This window comes from Phaseolus vulgaris, chromosome 5, assembly GCF_051622355.1.
Source record: "Phaseolus vulgaris cultivar YP4 chromosome 5, ASM5162235v1, whole genome shotgun sequence".
Taxonomy (NCBI): Eukaryota; Viridiplantae; Streptophyta; class Magnoliopsida; order Fabales; family Fabaceae; genus Phaseolus; species Phaseolus vulgaris.
The window spans coordinates 8651697-8675590 of record NC_143502.1 but is presented as its reverse complement, the minus strand read 5'-3'; the positions used below and the strand labels follow the sequence as shown (position 1 = coordinate 8675590).

General features: G+C 34.4%; 1 protein-coding gene and 2 non-coding genes across 4 annotated transcripts; 2 read left to right on the top strand and 1 right to left on the bottom strand.

The window, feature by feature from the left end:
- Positions 1–1654: 1654 nt before the first annotated feature.
- On the top strand, positions 1655–1727 carry TRNAK-CUU (transfer RNA lysine (anticodon CUU)). The gene has a single exon. It is a non-coding gene; the product is annotated as a tRNA-Lys (tRNA).
- A 353-nt stretch (positions 1728–2080) lies between these two features.
- TRNAK-CUU (transfer RNA lysine (anticodon CUU)) lies at positions 2081–2153 on the top strand. Its single transcript has one exon. It is a non-coding gene; the product is annotated as a tRNA-Lys (tRNA).
- Positions 2154–20533: 18380 nt separating this feature from the next.
- Positions 20534–23678, bottom strand: LOC137836237 (protein EPIDERMAL PATTERNING FACTOR 2). Of its 2 annotated transcripts, XM_090302523.1 has the most exons (4): positions 23469–23678; positions 22845–22894; positions 21812–21919; positions 20534–20751 (listed from the first exon to the last, which is right to left on the bottom strand). In XM_090302523.1, exons 1-4 carry the CDS (start codon positions 23566–23568, stop codon positions 20725–20727), a joined length of 285 nt encoding a protein of 94 aa, XP_090158649.1. In that variant the 5' UTR covers positions 23569–23678; the 3' UTR covers positions 20534–20724. The 2 variants fall into 2 exon arrangements, with proteins under 2 accessions (XP_090158649.1, XP_068501176.1); XM_068645075.2 differs by lacking the exon at positions 20534–20751 and having other exon boundaries at positions 21515–21919.
- Between the last annotated feature and the right edge of the window lie 216 nt (positions 23679–23894).

Here is a 23894-nt window from a genome sequence, read left to right as displayed (position 1 = left end):
CTAACAATGCATGCTTTGAAATTAATTTAAACTGATTTTAATTGTTTTTAATGAAGGATGAATAATTTTAATAAGTTAAAAATAATATTTTAATAAACTGTTTATAAATGTGTGAAAACACATACTTAAACATTTCAATCGATTCAAATGAGATTTCAATTTGTTAAAATCTTCAAATCTTTATAAAAAAAAGTTAGCTTGTGTTTTAATCTGTTAAAACACAAATCAATCAATTGAAATTATTAATAAAAGGTGTGTTCAAGAGATATTAACATAATGTCTTTCAACTAATTGAATCTAAACCAATTAGATTATGGTTAAATACATTATTTTTTTTTAACAAAATGGAAATACAAAAATTCACAAGCTAAAAATACTTTATAATAGTTTTCTTTGTAAAAATTTCTGTAAGATCGAAATTCAAGCATCATTAAAAAACAATTCATAATAGAAATAAGCATGTTTTTTCTTATAATGGAGTTGTTGTCATAGTGGTTGTATTCAAGAGATTTTGTTCCAATATATGCTCTATAATTTGTTTTTTTTGTTGTTTTATTGATAAGGTTTGTTAAGTCGCTAGACAATCTATAACTAGCTAGACGTTTTAGTACCCACTAGAGGATCTCGTAATACAAGAGTTTATAAGTTATGTTATGATTTATAATGAAGCTCACTTATGTACAAATAATAGAATATTTCGACAAACGATTCTATAACACATGGTTAAAATAGAAGATCTTAATAAATGATTTATTGATGCACTACATACCAAATGATTAAGAAGGAAGTGTTATCTTGAAAGCATCAGACAATCTGGTCTTTATCTCAGCACAAGATGATCTTAATAAGAAAGATGAACAAAAGTCACTCTAAATAAGAAAGATGAGCGAGACTTACTAGACGATCTCATAGTAAAAGATACATTAGACAATTTAGTATAATCACACTAACAACAAAGTCTTCATCTTAGTAATGGATAATCTCTAAGTACTTATATGTTATAAAGAGAACATTCAAAGTGAAAAACTTGACCAACTAGAAAGTCAAACTTTGAAGAAACATGATAGACAGTCTCATAGTAATAGAACATTACCAAACAATCTCGTCATACAATCTCAAAACTTATATAAAGGTAGATTCTTTCAAATCATGGGAAAAGATTAACAATACAATGCTCATGGACACATTGGACGATCACTAGAGCTTGCACGTGATAGATGATCACTTCTTCTTCTATGTCTATCATATCAAGGAGTGCTTATACTTAACTTTTACATGCCTAGATTACTTTTTGCACTGTGTGATTGTGTTTCAAATCTTAATTGTTGATATTAATTCATATAAAACACAATTTTCAAATAAGATTAATGATTGAATAAGTTTAGAAAGTTTTCATAATTGGAAATATGAAATATTATGTGCTTTAATATCTTTTGAATGTAAAATGTTTTCCTCGTTGATTATAAATTATTTTGAATAAAAATGTGCCTTAATGATCAAGTTTAAGATTGTATTAAAAAGTTTTTAAACAAATAGTGTTTCAATTGGAAAGTTTTCGAAAAATAGAGTACATATATTTTCCATATTAAATGGTTTTTTAAAATATATTTTGGGAACGTATATATAGATTAAGGTGTAATTTGCTTCATAAAAAGCCCGTCTAGCTCAGTTGGTAGAGCGCAAGGCTCTTAACCTTGTGGTCGTGGGTTCGAGCCCCACGGTGGGCGTTTTTCATAATTTTTTTTTTTTTTGCAAAGTTGTTCAATAGTTTTTTAAACAAAACTAGGTTAGAGGAGGTAATGTGGCTTATAAAGTTGATATTCATAAAGCATTGGACACCCTGAGATGCAATTTCTTATTGCTAGTTTTGAAACATTTTGGATCCCATCTTTCATTTGTTAGTTGAATTAGTACAATTCTTCGATCATCCATGTTTTCTATTAGGATAAATAAAAGTTTTGTGGACATTTTTTTCCTTATAGTAGAGGTGTGAGACAAGGTGATCTTTTATCTCCCTTCCTTTTCTGTCTTGCGGAGGAGGTTCCGAACAGAGGTATTTCTAAGCTTATGAATGATAAGAGCCCGTCTAGCTTAGTTGGTAGAGCGCAAGGCTCTTAACCTTGTGGTGGTGGGTTCGAGCCCCACGATGGGTGTTTTTCATAATTTTTTTTTTAATTTTTTTGCAAAGTTGTTCAACAACTTGTGAATGATAAGAGGATTTTGCATATGGCTAGTCCTAAAGGTTATATCACTCATTCTCACATTTTATATGTTGATGATATAATTGTTTTCTAGGATGGATAATAAGTCTCTTAAAAATTTGAGTATTTTTCTTCAAACATATGGTGATTTTTCTTCAAACATATGGTGATTTTTCTAGTTAGTATGTTAAGAATTCTAGAAGTAGCTTTTCCACCATGGATAATTCTACAAGATTCATTACAAAAATTCAACGCCATATTTCTTGCCGTCATGGCCTTTTACCTTTTAATTATTTACGGGTGCCTATCTTTGTTGGTGCTCCCAAGCTCAAGTTTCTTTAAGCTTTGACTGATAAAATCAAATTGAAGCTTGCGTCTTGGAAAGGGAAATCTATTAGCATGATGTGTCAGACCCAATTGGTTAACATTGTGGTTATTGGTTTCCTTGATTATAGTTATAATGTGTACAAATGGTCTGCTTATATTTTTAAGCAAGTTGAGCAGTGGAGCAAAAATTTTATTTGGACTGGTGATATTATGAAGAAAGGCATGTCTACAGTTAATTGGGCTATTTCTTCTCCTCTTGAAAATTGAGCGTTGAAGATTAATAACCTCCAGTACGAAAATAATGCTTACCTTCTCAAGCTTACTTGGAACTTTACTTATAGTAATAAGCCTTGGTCTCTTCTCTTGAAAGCTAGAGTTCTTAAATCTAAGTACCAGCTCAAATTGGCTTATAGATCATCTTCTATTTGTCCTGGGATTAAATAGTTTTATGACACTATTCTTGAACATACCTCTTAGACTGTTGATACAAGTACTGCTATTAATTTCTAGAATGATAAATGGTGTTCTTCTACTTGTTTATCAAACATTGTAGGGGTACCTGATGGTTCTAGAACCCTGGTGACTATAGTTTCCCAATTATTGAATGGTAGTGATTTAATTATTCCCTTGACTTTACAACAGGGGAATAGTTTTTTTAGCATATCATGACTAGGCAGGAACACGATATTCCTAATTGGATTCTAAAAGACTCTGATCATTTCACTCTCAAATCTATTAGGAAATTTTTCTTGGACCCAGGAGTTCCTTGTGGTTGGGGTAAGATCATTTGATCTCAATATATTCCTCTTTCCAAAACTATGGAACTTTGGAAAGTTTTTCGTGGGCGACTTCCTACGGATCAACACATTCTGCACAAAGGTTTGCATATATGTTCTATTTGTACATTTTGTGAAAAGCAGGAAGAATCTATTCAACATTTACTTTTAGAATGTCCTAATGCTTTGCATATTTGGAGCTGAGTTTGACAAATTTTTCTTAATTCTCATTTCTCTAATGTGGATGATCTACTTTCTTTTATTAAGAGTGATGACAGTACTTTCGTTAATTTGATTAAACTTGTTGTGATTACCTTCTCTATTTGGATGATATGGCGTATGAGAAATTATGTTAGATTTCAGATTAAAATTGATCTTTTCAGGGCCATTTTCACCATTAAGGATTTCACTTGCCTAGTGGGTAATTCGTCTTAAAGCTCTATGAGGAATGATATGTTTGACTTCAATGTGCTTAAGTTCTTTGATATTAATACTCATAGTGAAAAATCTCTTCATCCTCTTTCTGTTAGATGGGAGTTTCCTTCACTGGGTTGGGTTAAAATTAATATTGATGGTGCTGCTAAAGGTTGGTCTTGATGCTTATGGTGATATTTTCCGTGGGAGCATGGAGGAGTTTATTGGTGGTTTCTCTGCTTTCCTTGATATTCAGACTGCTTTGGTTGCTGAGTTTTATGGAGTTATACATGCCACTAAAGAAGCTAAAAAAATGGGTCTTACTAGTTTATAGCTTGAATGTGATTTTCCCTTGGTTTGTGCTGCACTTACTGTTAGGACTAAAGTTACTTGGATTCTTCGTAAAAGGTGAAATACTTGCCTTGATTACTTTGGGAAAATCAGGTTTAGGATTTGTCACATTTTTCGTGAAGACAATGCATGTACTGACAAGCTTGCTAACTTAAGGTTTATTCATAGAGAATAATTTCATTGGTATAATAGGCTTCCATTTAGTATTTCTTTTAATTCTTTATTAATAGGTATAAATTACCTTTTCTTAGGTTTTTTATATGGGTTTTGGTCTAGTCCCCCCATATTTGCTTGTTTTTCCTTTCTTTCTTTATTTTTCCTTTTTTTTAATAATACTTTTTTCATGTGGTGGTAGATGATAGAAGGTATGGATAATTCAAAAATATTAGAAGATATTGTTTTAGTGATACTCATGATTTGTTATAATGATTATTTTGTTCACTAACACTTATAATGTTTCCATAAATATTTAAAGGAACATAAAGATGTGTATGAAGCTAATATATGAAGTTTCCTTGTGAGTTATGAAGTAGAAAATATCTGAAGTTTCCTTATGAGTTATGAAGTAGAAAAGCAATATTTGCACTAATGAAGATTAAAGTAATTTCAAGATATTAAGAACAAATATTTGCAAAGAGAAAGATATTTTGAAATTCAAAGAAATGGTATGATGCATTAAAGGCTTATATATGAACTTTCCTATTCGAGATTATATCATAAAGAAGATGATGAATATTATTGAAAAGAAAAAGATTCAAGTCAAGATCTATCAAAGCATCAACGTTCAAATTCATATAGATAAAGGAAGAATTTGAATATGTGTTAAAGGCGCACAAATTGCATAAAAGCAAATGTTTCTATATTGAGTGTCTACTACTTTGAAAAAGAAGAACGTGAAAACTGTAAAACTATCAAAACTAAAAAAAAAATAGAAATTAAAACTTTTGTTAATTGTTGTGTTAAAAACTGAATTATCTAAAGCCTATTTATAAACTTTAACTCAAGCTAAGCCACAGGTAAAGGAAGCTGAACTGGGTAGGGCCCAATTAAGTAAGTGAATTTACAAAAGTACCTTAAAACAAAATTTCTACTAAACTATACTACTGCTAAAACTCTAGCTTTTACTTCCCTTGAATCCTTCACTTCTTGTGTTCAATGTAGAGATGGCTGGCCCACCCCGCATATGGCTCGCAAAATGTGGGTCGAGTTGGCCTGCCCCGCATAGAATATGCAAGCTGATTTTACTAGCCTGCCCCACAAAAGGATTGGTTTGCAGGTCTGAGGGATAGTCTGCATAAGAAATATTTTTTTTAAAATTAATAAAAAATAATTTTTTATTTAGACATTAGGTAAATGGTCTCACAGTATTATTCTCACGATACGTAATAAAAAGTGAGTAAAATTTTTGGAATGTGAAATATGAGACTGCATGAAGAAAATATGGGGGTGTAGAAAAAAAATTCTAGAGTTTTAAGTTATGCGGATCATGTCAGCAACCTGCCCCGCACTTGACCCACGCAAGCTGCTGGTTATGTGGGGTGGGCCTAAGTGGGCTAGCGGGTTGGAATAGGCAACCCGCCCCGCATTTTTCTTAGTGGACCACGGGCCGACCCACACGGCCCACCCCATTTGTCATTCGTCTTTGCCATCCCTAATTCAATGTGACACTGAAAACTCATTCTCTCTCCATCTTGAATTTTATTTTCTACAAAGCAAAAGACAACTATATTAATCTTAAAAACAAAATTTCTATCTAATGATACAAAATTAACATAGATTTTGTCAAAATGACTATTTAACAAAGAAAATACAAATCTATTAAAATTAAGAAATAAGAACAAAAGAAACCTTTAAGATATACAATTAGTTTAGAAAAGTATTAACAAATAAAGAGTTATCACACAATAGATGTAGATTTCTAATAAAAATAACAAGTACAAATACTCCAAAATTTACGTAAAATAATGTATGATTTGACATAAATTTTGCATTTTTAAAAAAAAATTATAGGTTTTAGCTTCAAACCAAAACCTGAAATGTAGAAAATTTCTAACAACAATGGAAAAGGATTTCAACTTAATAATAATAGATAAATGTTTCAACTTAATAACAATAGATAAATATTTAAACTAAAAATTCTATATAAAATTATCTAATCTAACCTAAAATTTTTAGGAACAAGAATATAAAACTATATTATCTATGTTGGGGAAGGAAAATAGTTCATTGTTTTTTCAGCTTTTAGATGTCATCCTGGGATAGTGGAGATTGCTCATTGATGACCTGAAACATTTCATGCACGTGATTGTATTGTCATCATAAAGGTAAAATATAAATTATCCTATGTGTTACCTCTATTTAGGAGTCAATAATACCCATACACATAATGTCTCTCTTCTAGTACATCACGTATTAGTCAAATTCAAGAAGAAAGAAGTGATAAAAGTTAATTTTGTACAATTTGAACATAAAATAATTATTATATGTATTAAAAAATGGCTAACCTTACGGTAGATCAATTGTAGTGACCTTGCTCTACTCCTTCCACTTAAAATGTTCATGCCAACCACAACTCTAATTAAAGAAAAGACAATGTTAGTACAAATATACTTATACTTTCAATGTAATAAAAAATGTAAAATTTATCCTTGCAATAAGCTTTTCATTTTTTGGTTGAGTTTTAGGTGGACCAAAAAAAATCACACTACTATGTAATCCCTAAGAGTAATTACAATCAAATGCCAATGAGACCTATAGTGAATGACAAACAATTAATTATATAACTACCAATATTAAAAAAATACAAGTTAGAAAAGTAACCATTTAATGTATGGAGCCAAGTAAATATGTCTCTAGGACTCACTCATCCATGTTTGCATGTATTTTTTGTCCTGAACCTTTGTGTTCCAAGATTTTTGGATGGATTGAGGCTCAAGAAATCCATATATTTCTTATTTGTCTTGGTCCACACTCAATTTATCTATGAACCTAACACAATGAATTATAAGTTAAATGTTATTACTATAATATGGAAAACATATACAACATTAAATGACTTACATAGCACATAGATGTATCACTGAAATGTTTAACATGGAGGTTCTCCCAACAACCTCCAATGTGTTTGGTAAGGAAATGTATAAAGGAACAACACTAGTATCAAATTCAAATTTTTTTTTATCCCAATGTACCTGCAATGATTTCCTAAAAAACCTAGGTAATATGGTTAGAAGCTAAGATATTGGATCATCGTCAACTTCTACCATGACATCATCATCCCTAGTAGGTTCTCCATAATGTTCTTACCATGACAGATATGGTCTTAAACAAAAGCAAAATATTAGTTCAACATTGATAGAAATTATAGCAATAATAACTAAATAGAAAATAACACAATCTAATACATATAGTTGTGTTGAGACTAGTTTGACTAGATGTGTAAGCCATGCCAAAAACGTGCCTACAACATCCCCCAACAATTAAACCTCTATAGTGAGCAGAGTACTCAAGTAGTAGCATCTCGAGATTTATCAACCACCACCCGCGTCTAATCAGATTGTAAAGGGACACCATGAATGGTTAACCCTCCCTTTATTTGTCATCAAAGTGCGACTAGATGTGGTAGATTATCTTCAACATATTACTAGCATTGGTTTTGTCCAATGTGAGTATGATTCGCTGATGGATTTGCAACAACAACTCAACTCCCTTTTGTGCTCACTCGAACAACCTCAAAAAATGGTAGGTTTTCCCTGAGTCTATTGTTAAGAATGAAGAGACTCTAACTTCTCATTATACTCTTGCTACAAGGATTGATGAATTGGATTAAGTTTCTCTTAAAAACTACATCTCTATCCTCTGCAAGGCTTCCTGGCTATTGGGGGTAGGATTGTTTAAGTCCTACTTCTTTTACTCGACAAACGAAACGAGTGAACTATAGTACAGTTGAGGGTTGTTGAATCCATAGGGAGTTGATGTTATCATATTAAAGATAGCTTTAGAACTATACTTCTTGGTGTCTGCTGTGCCAAAGGAAGTGTATTTCTTGAAGGGTTCAAGGTCACTTCTTTGGTGGTTTGTGTGTAATCTGTTTTGATTGCTTAGTGGATTGCCCAGTGGCTTCTGGGGACTGGATGTAGCTCTTAGTTTAAGAGTGAACCAGTATAAACTGTTTGTGTATCTCTTTCTTCCCTTAAACTCATTTAAATTTAGTTGTTATTGCTTTGCTGGTATAAACAACTGATTGTTTCGAAGAAACAACCGATTATTTTTCTGGTGCTTTGCTGTTTTGTGCTTTTTATCTTGGCTAACTGAATTTCTGATCGAGTTTCATACAAAGGATTTTGTTCTAGCTGAAAAAGTTTTCGAAAACCCCCTTTAAACAATTCACCCCCTCTGTCGTTTAAGGCTATATTAACACTTTGATCCAATTTTCCTTGGCCGGACCGAGCCGCTTTTTGAGTTCATTGAGAATGACTTTATTGGTGGCCTCTGCTTGACCGTTGGTTTGCGGATGTTCGACCGAACTCGCAATATGCTTGATATTGAGCTTTTCGTAGAATTTTGCTAACCCTCGGTCGGTAAACTGTCGACTGTTGTCAGTGATGATGACTTGAGGTAATCCGAATTGACAAACGATATTCTTCCATACAAAATTTTGGACATTTCGGGCTGTTATCGCTGTCAAGGGTTCGTCCTCGATCCACTTACTGAAGTAATCGATGCCGACCAATAGGAATTTACACTGTCCCTTGCCAAGTGTAAAGGGTCCAATTATATCCATTCCCCACTGTACGAATGGCCAATGAGACAAAATGTAATGTAAATTTTCAAGCTTGTGGTCAAGGTGTCATACACCTGGCATTTTAAGCATTTTCGGACGAATTTTGTGCAATCTCCCTGCACGGTCGGCCAATAGTACCCGGCCCGCAACACTTTAGCAGTCATGGTTTGTGCCCCATAATGGATTCCGCATATTCCCTCGTGCAACTCGCTCATGACGCATGTGACCTGCTCAGGAGTAAGGCACTTTAAGAGTGGATGAGAGTATCCCCGCCTATAAAGATCCTAATCAACAAGTATGAACCGAGCGACCTGTTGTTTCATGGTTTTTTCTAAATGCGGGTCACACATTCCATCAGTCAAGTACTGCTTGATGGGAGTCATCCAATTGGGTTGGGTGTTAGTCGTCATACATTCCTCTGCACTAACGCTAGGTTTAGCCAAAGTTACATGTATAACCGACCGGTGAACTCCTTTATGCTTGGTGGTGGCCAATCGCGAAAGCGCATCCGCACGAGTATTATTTTCTCGCCAGACGTGCTAGAATGAGATCCCTTCAAACTTGGTTAAAAGGTTTCGCACAAAATGACAATATTGCTGAAGCAACGTTTCCTGAACTTCGTACTCCTCTATGGGTTGTCCTACCACTAACCCAGAATCACTTTTACAAACTAACTTTGTTACCTCTAATTCAGTCGCCAGGTGGAGACCGACTATAATGGCTTCATATTCAGCTTGGTTGTTCGAGGTCTTGAACTCAAACTTCATGGCTTGTTCAATAACAATCTCGTCTGGTCCTTCCAATACCACCCCCGCTCTGCACGAGCGACTGTTCTAAGAGTCGTCTACATACAATGTCCATTCGGAATCCCCTTCCTCAGTTGATTGCAGAGTAAGTTCTGCCGCGAAATCGACAAGGGCTTGAGATTTGATTGCACCCTGGGTTGATATTGAATATGAAATTCTGACAACTCAATTGGCCATCCTATCATCGGTCTGGCTAAATCTGGTTTAGTCAGAATCTTCATAATGAGGTAGTTAGTCTTAACTATGACCCGATGATTCTGGAAGTACATCCGCATTCGTCGTGCGGTGATGACAAAGGCTAATCCGACCTTCTCTACCATTTGGTATCTGATTTCTGCGCCATGCAATACTCGGCTAACAAAATATACTAGTCGTTCCTCCACTTCTATTTCTTGCACCAGGACTGAACTTATTGCTTCGTTCGAAATAACAAGATAAATAATGATAGGCTCTCGTGTGTTTGGTTTTTGGATAACTGGAGGAGATGCTAGAAATGCTTTTAATTGAAGAAAGTTTCGTTCGCACTCGGCCGTCCACTCAAACCTAGACGTCTTTTTGAATTGCTGGATAATGGGTCTCATTCGTTCGGCGAGTTTAGGTACGAACCGAGACAGGGAAGTGAGTCGGCCAACTAGTTGTTGGATTTCTTTAAGGTTGTGAGGACTTCGTATTTCCGCAATGGCTTTACACTTCTCAGGATTTGCTTCTATGCCTCGATAGGTGAGCATGAAACCTAAGAACTTTCCCCCTTCCACGCCGAACGCGCACTTGTCAGGATTCAAACGCATGCGATACTTGCGTAGAGATTGAAAAACTTCCCTCAGTTCCGAAAAATGTTGCTCACATGAGTCAGATTTGCCAACGATGTCGTCAACATATACCTTGATGTTCCTTCCAATCATGTCGTTAAAGACGTAGTCCATCAAACGCTGATAAGTGGCTCCGGCATTCTTCAGGCCAAACGACATGACTTCGTAATAAAAATTGTCTGAATCTGTTCTAAAAGTTGTTTTTTCTCTATCTTGTGGGTGCATCTTGATTTGGTTATAACATGAGTACACATCAAGAAAATTGAGAATTGGATGACCAGTCGCTCCGTCCACCAACCAATCAATAGTCGGTAGGGGATACGAGTCTTTCGGGCAAGCTTTGTTAAGGTCCGTATAGTCTACACATATTCGTCATTTACCACTTGACTTTTTAACCATTACAATGTTGGCTAACCATGTGGTATAGCGGTCATTCTGGATGAAACCAGCTTGCACCAACTTATCATCCAATCGTGGATCCAGATCTACAAGCGCAACTAAGTGCCTTTTGGGCCTCTTCCTTTAGACCGCCTCTCAGGTGACCGTCCTCTATTGGTCGGAGATCGGTCGTTCATCGTGGTGTACAATTGTCTAGTTGGCTCAACTTTCAAACTCGCTACATAGCATTCTCGCGCGGTCTTCTGATCAACATGCACGGTGGCGATGTCTTCATTAATGGAGGGAAACTTCATGGCCAGATGAGGGGTAGAAACAATAGCTTTTAACCTATTTATGGAAGGTCGTCCGAGTAGTATATTATAAGATGTATTGGCGTTAACCAACAGATATCGAATATTAATTGTTTTTCTGAGAGAATCGTCACCAAAGGTGGTGAATAGGTTAATGTATCCCTTGGTGTCTACTCGTTCTCCTAAAAATCCAACTATCTATTCATCGTAAGGTTGTATCTCTGCCTCCAAAATTCGCATTTTCTTAAATGTTTCCCTATGGAGGATGTCTATCGAACTACCTTGATCTACCAGAACTTTAGTGATTGCAAATTTGTCTATTTCTACTGTAATGACCATGGGTCGTCCTGAGCGAGGTCGATCGCGGTGAAGTCATCGTCGGTAAAGGTGATTGTCGGTATGTGCGGACGTTTATGCGTAGAAGCTGAATGGATGGATTGAATCGCCCTCAAATGTTTCTTCCTGGAAGAGTTAGAACATGCACCGCCCGCAAAGCCACCTACGATGTAATTAACCTCCTGAGGTGGTATGCCGAGTGAAACTGGGCCAGCAATGGTGTTAATAACTTCACGAACTCTTTGTTTGGTCCGACTTCTCCTCTCATGGCTTTCACTCCATGGTCGGGTCTGACCGGACTTTCACTTCGTTTCTACCGAGTGGTGCGACGATAACCATCACGATTCCGGTTATCCCTTCGTCCAGGGCGTTCCTTATCTCTGGGATAGTCGACCTCATGTTGGGGTGATCGTGGCACTGCGGCAGACGTTCTAATGAATTTGTGGAGATGGCTGGCTTGAACGAGTTCTTCTATTTTATCTTTTAATGCTTGGTAGCCTTCGGTCGTGTGACCTTAATTGCGGTGATATTGACAACGCTTAGCCGTATCTGCATTGGGTGGTGTTTGTGCTTGTTTGAGCGCTGGGATGAGTTCAGCTTGTAAGGCTTCATCCAGAATCTTCCCTCTAGGTACCGTTAGAGGAGTGTAGTTATGGAAACGAGGACCTCTGTTCAGACGATATCGGTCTCGTTCGGTCCCCATTGCGGGAGGATGGATACCCCTATTTTTCTCTCTTTCTTTTTCAGAAGCTTCCACCAACATTTTCCTATGCTAGTCAACGTGTTTTTCTATTTTCATGAATTTGGTTGCTCTTGTTCTTAATTCATCCGTGTTGTATGGTGGTTGTTTTATAAGGCTCTCAGTGAACCGGTCTGGCAGTATGGTCGAGACTAAATGGTGCATTGCTATGTCTGGATTCAAATTCCTAATTCCCATGCAAACCTTGTTGAATCTGTCCATAAAAGCCCTCAACGATTCTCCTTTTTCCTGTTTGACATTGAGGACGTACGATGGGGTCTACTTGTAGCATACTGGGTGGTAAATTTTGTTTCCAAAACATCAAAACTAGTTAAAGAGTTTGGCGGAAGCTCGGTAAACCATCTCAGGGGTTCTTTTCTTAGTGAAGTGGGAAAAACCTTACACCACACTGTCTGATCTACGGTGTATAAAGTCATTTGTGTTCTAAAAATTTTCAAATGCTCGTCCGGGTCAGCGAAGCCATCATAAAGGTTCATCGTTAAGTCTCTCCATTTGTTAGGGAGGGGTACAACAATGATATCATCCGTGAAAGGATGACCCCTTGGATTTGCTACTCTGCCGGGAGCGGCGTATTTAACGCTTTGGTGTGTGTGATGCGTAAGTGAAGTGTGATGCACCAACTGAGTTTGAGGAGCTTGTGGCTTCGTCCTGGATTGATGCGTCTGCGGTGTTGATGTCGGCGTGCGGGAATGCCCTTCCCGCTCGGACTCTTCAAGTCGCTAAAGCAGTCTTTTGTTTTTCTCCTTCAATTGAGCCATCTCCTCTGCCTGCCTGCGCCGCTCTTCCTCCTGCTTATGTCGTTCCTCTTCGTGCCGTAGCTGATCTGCAACTCCCTTCTGTTGTAGCTCCTGCATCTGGGCTTGAAGGGCCTGTAGCATGACATTTGTTCTTCTGCTGTGTTGTTATTGTTCGTGTTGTTCATGGCAGATACCATCGTTGCTCGTTGAAGTCCTTAAGAATGAAGGCTAAAAATTACTCGGGACCCACAGTGGGTGCCAATTGTACCTGTGTGGATGTTAGGGCCTGAGTAATGCTGATCCACTTGATACACAGTTCGTTGTCGTGCTGGTGGTCTTTGAATTCTTCAAAGCTCTTCCTCTCCTACGCGCATGCTCCACAGGTCGGTGGGGGTACCTGCAATTGCACTCTGACGCTCAAGTCAGTGCTAGTGATTAGTTTGTTCTCTCAGGATGTCAAAAAACGTACCTTTCCCCCTTTCATAAGTCTTACTTATATGTTGACTTGGGCCTCCATCTGTGTGGGCCAGATAATTAGTTCACCCAGACATCTGTAGTGGTCTCCAGGTCGTGTGTAGTGGCTTCCTGATATCGCAGAAGTGTCTTTCGCGAGTCTTTCGCGATGTGTCATTGACTCATTCAACGTTAGTTGTAACTGCTTTCTTACCACGTATTTATCATGTGATATTATTAATTTATATCCTCAGTCGTCCAGGGTTTGACCGGTACAATCTCCAACGTAGTCCTCCTCCACATCCCCTTCTCCTTCACTCCCATCCCCTCCTCATCTCCGCCACCGCTTGTTTCACAAGAAATTACCACTTTATCTCTACCATCAATACTTCATGTATAGAATTTCTTTGTAGCTTGCAGGTTTTCATTGGCTGAAATGCAAATTCAGTTCTGATTGGAGGAATAGTATAAAGTGATGTGAATTTCAACTCATTGAGTTTTTCTTTTCTTTTCTCCATTGTGGGGGCCGTTACTTTTTTATTCCGATTTGATTATTTGATCTGCGCAGTTTTTATTATTTGCTTTCTCTGCCTTGTAACGTTTTTTGGCATTTCCATTTGTTTCCATGCATTTATGAATTTAGCTTTTATTACCTGGGCCTCTTTGCTTTTAGGCCCCCCACTGTTTGATATTCCCAACTCCACAATTTTTTTCTCTTGAAATGAATCTGGATAATATGTCGGCGACCACTTTCACTATTAGTCACTTCTTTTTCTTTGCATACACACCCCACTAGTCTTTTTTATATGCACCCATACTTTCCCCAACCTTTCTACTACATTTAACGTTTTTTACATAAACACCCCATCCATTTTTTGGCTCATTCGGCTACCCCAACGTTCTTGCTATTTGCCACTCACGGTTTCTATATACACAATACCTTCTCTAAAAGATCTAGGTCCATTCGGCTGCGCATCAGTTTTTCTCTTTGCCACTCGCACTTTTTGCATATACACCATCTCTTTTACAAAAGCCTCGGTGAACTCAGCTGGCCCAACAGTTTTCCTATTTACTACTCACGTTTTTTATATCTGCACACTTTTTACAAAAGCCTTACTCAATTAAGCTGGCACAACAGTTTTACTACTTCCCACTAGCGCTTTCTATATACGCACCATCAGTTTTGCAAGAGCCTGGATGCAGCTGGCGCAAAAGTTTTGCTATTTACAGCTCCTGTTTTCATATCCGGCCCACACCCTTTTCTATAATGCCTCGGCTCAACTCACCTGGCCCATAGGTTCCACTATTCGTCACTCCACCTTCTATATCCGCACCATCACATTTCAAAAGCCTGCATCCACTCAGCCGGCTAAACAGTTTTGCTATTTACTACGCATTTACTGTATCTGCAGCCTGGATCCATTCATCTGGCCAAATACTTTTCTTATTTGCCACTCGCGATTTTCCTATCCGCACTACCTTTCTTACAATGGCTGGGCCCACTCGGCTGGCATAGCAGTTTTCATATTTGCCACTCGCGCTTTTTGTATATGCACCATCTTTTTTATAAAAGCCTGGATCAACTCAGCTGGCACGATACTTTTGCTATTTGCTACTCGCGCTTTTATATCTGCGCCATCATTTTACAAAAGTCTGGATCTATTCGGTCCAGCAGTTCTACTATTTGACACTCACGCTTTTTATATCGTCACTACCCATTTTGAAAAAGCATGGATGTACTTAGCGGGCTCAAACGTTTTTCTATATACCACTAGAATCTTTTGTTTCTGTACCTTATTTTAATGGCAATTTCTTCATGCACCATATATTTTTTATATGCACCACAATGTTAATATCTGGAAGTCACATATTTGCTTATGGATATTGGTATCCGGAAGTGTCAGTTTTGCTTATGGATATTGGTATTCGAAAATGTCATGTTTACCTATGGGTATTGTCATCCGGAATTGTACTCTTTGACTACGGATATCTTTATCCATAAGGCATCATCATGCTTCCAAATATACATATCCGGAAACTAATCATCCTCAGTATTTTTTTTGGTAGTGTGATGATTTTGGTACTTTGATGTGCATAGTAGAAATCATGTTATCTCTTATAACATCCTAACCATATTAAACTCTACATGTCTTAGGTTAGAAACTTCAAATACTAATTCTGAAAATTTTAACATTAAGTATAGATAGGTTACTCGTAATATTAGGAAAAATCGTATTGTTTCCTACAATGTTTGACATGTATGGCCACCCATAATAGATATGTAGTTTCCTTGTCGTCAATTCAAGAAAACTTATACATCAGTTTTAAATTATACTCATATCTCTATGAAACCTTATCAGAAAAATTCTCACCATATAACCAAATCCCACTTGTCCTAATTCATCAATATTTTGACTAGGAGATTGAAACCTGCAGTCCAAATTAACCACTTTAATATTCATAAAAGGCTTAGGCTAGCGAAAATTGAGATAATAAAAAAAAAACTTGTGCATTTGTGTAACTATTCTTAGGTTCAACAACAAAAACAAAATGAATTTTTTTAATACTAAATAATATGCTGCAGCATATTCATTTTTTATGTTAGCAATGCCTCTAACACTCGAAATTAAACCTTAAAGAGTCGTATCAAGACTTCTTTTGTATTGAACCGACTTTAGAGCTTTTTTTTTCAACACTACTTTCTGAATTTTCTCATCCGAAACCCATACAGATATCCATATCTGAAAGCAATAAATCACAAAAGACCTTATGGACATAACCATCTGAAACCCCTTGGGATATACACTTTTGGAACACAAAAAACACTTATGGATATACATATCTAGAACATAAAAAACACTTTCGGATATACTGGAACACAAAATTTTTTGCATCAATGTTGGGTGCATCTTAAAATTAACCTAATTTGTACTTCATTGATGGTAAGATAGTCAATGCACATTAACATATTGAGTGTCAATCTGAAATAATATGGTGTCAATGCATAATTTACACTATCTTGCTTACCGCATGATTTATAAAGAGTATTAAGTATAGTTGTTTGCACTATTTTATTCTCTAATTAGCATAAATTATAAAAAAAATTAAAATCTTAAAATATATAAACATTTCAAAAATTAAAAATATCACCACCAACCAAAATATCTTTGAATTTTTGAACTACGTGATTCCTAATTTTTCATTATAAATGAAAATAGATAGGAGTAAGGTAAATCCTTATGAATTTCACTTCTTAAAAAAACAGTTTCAGAAAGTCCAGACCACATTGGCATAAACTTCATTTTATTAAAAAACATATTTGAATTTTAGAATTACGTGATCCTTTATTTTCCATTATGAAGGTAAATATGTAGGAGAAAGGTCAATTCTTATCGGGTTTACTTGTTCAAAAGCCCAGTTTCAATTGAAAAGTTCAACTCACACTAGCACAGGCTTCAAAAACATCTTTGACCTTAATACGTAGCCTTGATTTTTCATTGCGAATGAAAATACATAGGACCGATATTAATCCTTGTCGAGCCCAAATAAAATATGTCAAAAATATTTTCTTTATTTTACATGCATTTTTAATTCTATTTCGGGGAAAAATAAATATTTCAAAAAATCACATTCATTTCACATATTTAATTAAAGTATCAACTTAGAACGAGTGTTGTAGGATGCTAACACATCCCCTAAACATATACAACTCTCAGATCCTAAATTCGGTTCCACAAACCTTTCTTTTTAGTTTTTTTTTTTTGTATTTTTTGTAATAAACTATGGTGACAACTCCCTCTATTTTTTTAAAGTTTTTTTGTCGTCTTGTTGTGACCCTAATTGGAACAGGTGTATAAGGCTCTATGTAGTCAAAAGATGGTGGATGGATGGTTAGAAGATACATCACTAGTTTTTACTGGGCTAGACGCTACGTTAGACGGTTGGAGGGAAGGGGTAGATGCTTGGGTTATTGGTGGAAGGTTAGACGTTTCGTCTGTACCTACAAAGGGTTAACATTTAATAAAACAACATTAGTTTCCATGCATATGGCACATGAATCATCCTCACAAGTACACCTTTCGAAATCATTGTCAATATTGTTTTCAAGCAAAATTTTAAAAATGTCATCTTCTACTTCTATACAATTAATGATATCACAAAGAAAAGAAAATTGTTCTTTAAACATGGAATGATATTCTATTAAATGTTTCATTGCCTTAAAAATATTAAATTGAACTAAGTCATCTCCAAAGTGTAAAGATTATCTCTATAAACGTCGATCTTTATCATAGCAGACATTAAAAATGACCTTTCTAGAATTAGTGTTAACCTTTGAGTGGAGCTTCTTCCTAAATATCTAGAATGAAAAAATCAACTGGTTGACCTTCACCAAAACATCTTCAAGCACACTTAAAGGTTGAACAATGCTTCTACTTTGCAAGTTGTTCACATTGGTTGGTTTTAAGTCTCCCAGTTTGAGTGCTTTATAAATGGTTTATGGAATTACGTTGATAGATGTTTCGAGATCCAATAAAGCATTAACAATGGTTAATTCTCAAATAGTGCAAGGTATAGTGAAAGTGCCTAGATCTTCACACTTCTTAGGTATTCTAGGTTGAGACAATGAGATGGTTTGAACACTTATCTTTTTTAAATTCCTTTTAAATGTACATAGTTCTTTCATAAATTTATCTATTTCATAGCATCTAGAAGAGGTATATTGATTTCCACTTTTTGAAAAATTTCCAACAACTCTATTAGCTTCTGGTTTATTCTATGCTACTGTAGCTCTCGAAGAAAATGGTAATGTAACTTTCTAAATTGTCTACTCCTTCTAGATTGGTTGATTGGCTGAAATTGCCTCATCAGTTGAGATATTCTCATTTCTCTAGGCTAGTAGTACTCTTCTGCTTCTTAGGGTTATATCACTTACATTACTTCTCGGGTCCATCAATGGTTGAGAAGGAATAACTCTAGAATTTTTCTACTTCAATTCTCTTACTATAGTAGCAATTTGTCCCACCAGAGTCTTCAAATCATTCACTATGGCATATATATGTTGTTGAAATTGTCTAGTCTATTGTTGTTATTTCTAAATCTGCAAATTGTTTTGTTTTACCATCTCTTTCAAAGAATTATTTTGTATATGTTGTTACTGCTGATTTTATTGAACCCGTTGTGACCATTTCATTTGAGGTGACATGTATTTTTGTTGAAAATTTTTGTTATGTTGGAGATGGCTAATATTTCATTTGCTATTACAAGTACTGATTCTTCTATGGCTGGGATGAAGATGGACCATATTTCAGATTGGGATGGTATGTCCACCCTGGGTCGTATGTATTGGAGTAGGATTTGTGTGGCTATTGTGATTATCCCTGAAAAATTCCAACTAGTCACTCCACAGAAGAATTAACTGTCTCTTGTAGTTTAGGAAAATAATCTGTAAAATGTTCTATGGAAGGACACATACCACAACTTTTTTTGTATCACGTTTGATTGTTGACCCAACATCATTTTTTTTCACTATTTCATCTAACTCAATGATTCTATCATCTAGCCTTTTTACCTCAGTTTCTCCAATATGACACAAAGTTAACTCGTGTACTAATCTCCTAGAATTTCTTTTATTGAATTGTTGTGAATTTTATGCCATGTTCGAGATAAGATATCTAGCTGCAGCTGGAGTTTTATACTTCAGTGCTCCTTCACTAGCCGCATCAATCATACTTCATTCCATTGGCATAAAACCTTCGTAAAATTACAGAATCAACAATTGTTCATGAATTTGATGATTGGGACATGTAGCACAACTTTATTGAACCTCTCCCAATATTCATACAACTTTCCCAATTTAATTGTCTTATTCCAGTTATCTTCTTTAGGCTGGAAAGAATTTTTCTAAGAACTTTCTTTCCTTTTTAAGTCCAAGTGGTAATTGGGTTTCATTGTAATATAGTCACTCTTTCGTTGTGCCACTTAGTGAGAATGAGAATGCCTTCATCTTTACGAAATGTTTAAGGACATCAGTTAGTCTCATGGTTGAGCATATAACATGAAATTCCATAAAATGCTTATGAGGATCTTCTCCAACCACTTCATAAAACTTATTGGTGTTTGGATGCACAATAGTTGGTATCCAATATCTGGGTTGACAAGCTCTTTCAAAGTTCTCTCTCTGTTCAACGACACTGTTTTAGGTTCTAGGTATTCAATTTCTGAACTCGAAGAAGTAGTATAATAAATCAAAATGGTTATCCTCAACCTCACTATTAAATCACCTATAAGTTCTCTCAATTTTTTGATCCAAAGTGTATAATGAATTTTGTCTATTTTTTTGTCATACACCTCTTTTGGACTGTCTAATCAGTACAAGTTATTACGAAGACATGGTAAAACAAACACCAAATAGAGTTTATGATGAAATAACAAAAATAAAAATAATCGAAGAAAAAAAGATTATGATATAATAAATTTTCTTGGCAACAATGCCAATTTGATGAACCTTTAGGCATGTCAGGTTTTCAAAATAAAACTAAATCTTCTCCTAATGTGGTTTAGGGTCAACATAGGCCAGTTCAAAGATAAATGTCATGTGAGATCATTGTATGTATTCGTTCTTTCACAAATTAACAAGGGGAGAGTTGGTATTGAAATTGGAATCTAAAACGAATTGAAAGTAAAGCCAAATGAAGACTAGATCGTTTATAGACTATTTTTAATGAATCATTTAACAACACTTGAGAATGTAAAGACTGAGATGTAAAATATATTAAAAACATGAAAGTAAATTGTAGCATAAAATAAAGACAAGGTAAATGGAACAAAAATAATGAATTACAATTGTTAGACTATCTAGTCTACAATAGCTTATTAGACCGTTTAACGATTGATATGCAAAAAGTAAAATGAGTTGGGTAGAAAGTAAAAATACTTAAGAAAAAAAAAATCTATGTACAAAAGTTAGACTATCTAATGATTCTATAAAGAGAGAACAAGAAAAAAAAAACAATAACGTTAAAAGTAAATATAAGAAAATAAATGACAAAAATTCAAATTACAAGAACTATAAATAGTTAAAATATAAAGGGCAAGAAAAGTAATGTACAATGTAAACTACAAGAAGAGTAAATGCAAGATTCTAATAACCATCCTCTCCAAAGTATATAGACACTGCTACTAATTCACCTTTCATGTTAGGCAATAGAAGTTGACTAAGGGGGATATTACATACATTTGTTCAAGATTTGGACGAAAAATTTATATTGTTGATTAGGAGAAGTCAAAGGAAACATGGTGCGAGCGTCAACTGTGAAAAACAAGAAAAATGAGATCACGATTCAAGAATTAGAAATACAATCAAGACTAGGTACAAGGAACAAGATGCGTGAGGAAAAAGAAAAAACTTAATTAGAAAATGAAAGGAAAGAAGGAGAAAATCAAAAGCTTCCAAAAAAACAGACAAAGACCTTTACCTGTCAAGAAGAAAAATACTACTATATTTATAAAAAAAATAAGTAAAAAGTGTAATAGTTAAATATATATAGTTTTGTCAGAAATGGATAAGTTACTGAGCTAATCAACTTATTAATTAATAGTTGATTTCTTTTAAATGTTAGGCAATCCAATATTAATAAAATAATACAATTAAATAATGTTAAAGAAAAATAACATTATAATTTTATAACATTAAAAGACAAGATTATTATATAATTATTAATGTTTAAGTACACATTAATTTTTAATAGTATACTTCTGTGAGAAAAGAATTTTGGTAAGACACAATAATATCAATTAATAACAAGTTTGGCTATACGTAGACTAAAAATGACGTCTTAAGCATTGTTCATTAATTAGTATTTCATTATATTTTTATTAATTTTTAGTCATTAATCAATATCACTAGGTAATTCCTTTTACCAATTTTTTGACTTTTCTTATTCAATAATTTCAGTTAGACCGACCAATCTGATTTTTAAAACGTATTTTGTATATACTATAAATATCTTGATATGAAAGTCGTAAACAAGTCACTAAAAGCATGAACGTGATGTTTTTGTTAGGCCTATGAATAAATGTTGCATCTAAATCTTTTCTTACTAGAGAAGAGGTTAAAATCAGATGCAAAAACGAGCTAGAAAACTCACACTATGCCTCCTTTTGATCGTACCAAACCAATCCAAATGGTAAAAATGTGGAAAAAACGACATAATCATCTTAAGAATATTACAACATCCTAGACTAACTCAAAAAGAAAAAGAAAAAGAAAATTATAGTGATCAATTGGAGGGAACATGGTAGTATTTTCCTTTACAAATGCATCTGTAAACAATGGGGCAAGACTCTGCAATGGAGCACTTGAAACTAACCATCACCCTTTTGCAGGGAGAGCATGGTCCACATGCATGGGAACAATCTGGTACAGTTGAGCCTGTTGGATAGAGTTCCATTCCCATATTCTCTTCCTTTACTTCTTCCTATAAGATCACAACTAATTAATCATTCATTTTTTAGATACCAACTATATTTCCATGTCACAACCAACATGTCACAACTAACTCTAACTCTTTATTTTATGGAAGAGGAAACACTACAAGAAAATCATCAAATAGAAACTAATTTTTAGAGATCAAAATAATTAGTTGTAATAGTAATAAATTAGAGACCATTTTAGAAACTAAAAAAAAATGGTTTTTAAATTAGTTTCTATTATTGTGAAATAGTTTCTAAATTGGTATCTAATTAACTACCAAGGTTTTAACTACCAATTATTTAGATTCTAAATTTGGTAGCAAAAATCTTAATTGCTAATTAGATAACAATTTATAAAAAATTTAAAAAATAATAGAAACTAATTTAGAAACCAAAAATTTATTTAGTCCCTAAAATGGTCTTTAATTTAGTCACTATAACAACTAATTATTTTTTGTTTCTAAAATTGATTTCTATTTCATGATTTTCTTGTAGTGAAAATTCAAATCTCTCACTCCCCCTTTGAAGAACAATGGAGGTAGAAATTGCATCATTAAATAACAATGAAGTAATAAATAGAAAAAAAAAGGTTGCTAAAAAACATGCCATTTTGTTAATTTTTCTTATAAAAACATTTAACAATAAGAAAAAAAAGTAATATTTTTCTAATTATAATTAAAGATAGTAACTCAAAATATATAGAAAGTACTTTTACGAACTATAATAATCCTTAAGAAATTCACATTTTAGTTGACAATGAGAGAAAAACTACATCAAATCAGATTCAACATAAAGGTAAAGGAGCAATTGAATTTCTCATTACTCCTTTTAACCATTTTTTTTCTCGGTATTACTCCTTTTAAACATAAAGGAATGGTGCCAAAAAAAAACAACATTAATTATCCTCAGACAAGAATTTAACTCTCTAACCTTTTTATCTTTAATTGTTGTTTTTTCTTCTTGTAAGCTGGCCAACCCGGCTGCAAATTTGAAAAACGCAAAAAAAAATAAAAATGATTAGCCTTTTTAACCTTTCACCAGTAACTCAATTATACAAGAGAGCCAATTTTTATGAGATAACATAATCTTTGAATGGATTTTCCAACTTGAATTTCAATCTCAAAACTCTTTGGTGCTGAGATTAACCGAAAGACAACGAATTGTCATTTTCTTGAAAAGTTATATCATTCTAATTTTCTTGAATAATCTTTTCTGCAAATACTTTTTTAAAACTAATAAAAATTTGAACTGAACTTATTTTCAGCTGAAATTAATTTCTTATAAAATAATATTAATATACGAAAGTAACATCGTTTTACCTTTCTCTCTCTTGTAGGTGTGAAGAGGCTTACTTTGTTATAAATATATGTGAGAACAACTTAAAAAAAAATGTAATATAGAATCTTGTGATTTTAGAATAAAAATTAGATGTATAATACTGGATATAACATGATATATGGCAATGTTAATAAGCTATGCTCAATATTATAATATGTGCATAAGCATAAAGCTATGAAATTAAAGAAAAAGAACATTAAAATGCATGTTACTTACAATGATTTGGAATCACCCTAAGGCTCCAAGTCATAGAAACAACAGTGAAGAAAATCAGAATGAGGAAACATTTGTGGGTTCCAAGAGATAAAGTGGTCATATTTGCATCAGTGTACAAACCTAAGTAACTTGAAGTCGGTTTTTCATTAGTAGAGGAAAAGAAGGTTTGTGAACAAAAAGGAAGAAGAAGAAGGTGTACTTTGAAGAGGTTCCTTGATGAGTCAAGAGAATCTTTATAAAAATATATAAGAAGATTGAAAGGGTGCATACTTAATGTTCAGTGTAGTACTTCTGCAGCATTTCACATGATGCACGGGCTTGTATTAAAGATTTCACAAGTTTTGGTGAGTCTGCAGAAGCAAAAATGAAAAAGCATTTATCAGATAATAAATGAAGGGGATATTTGATTATGAATTTCAGTAAATG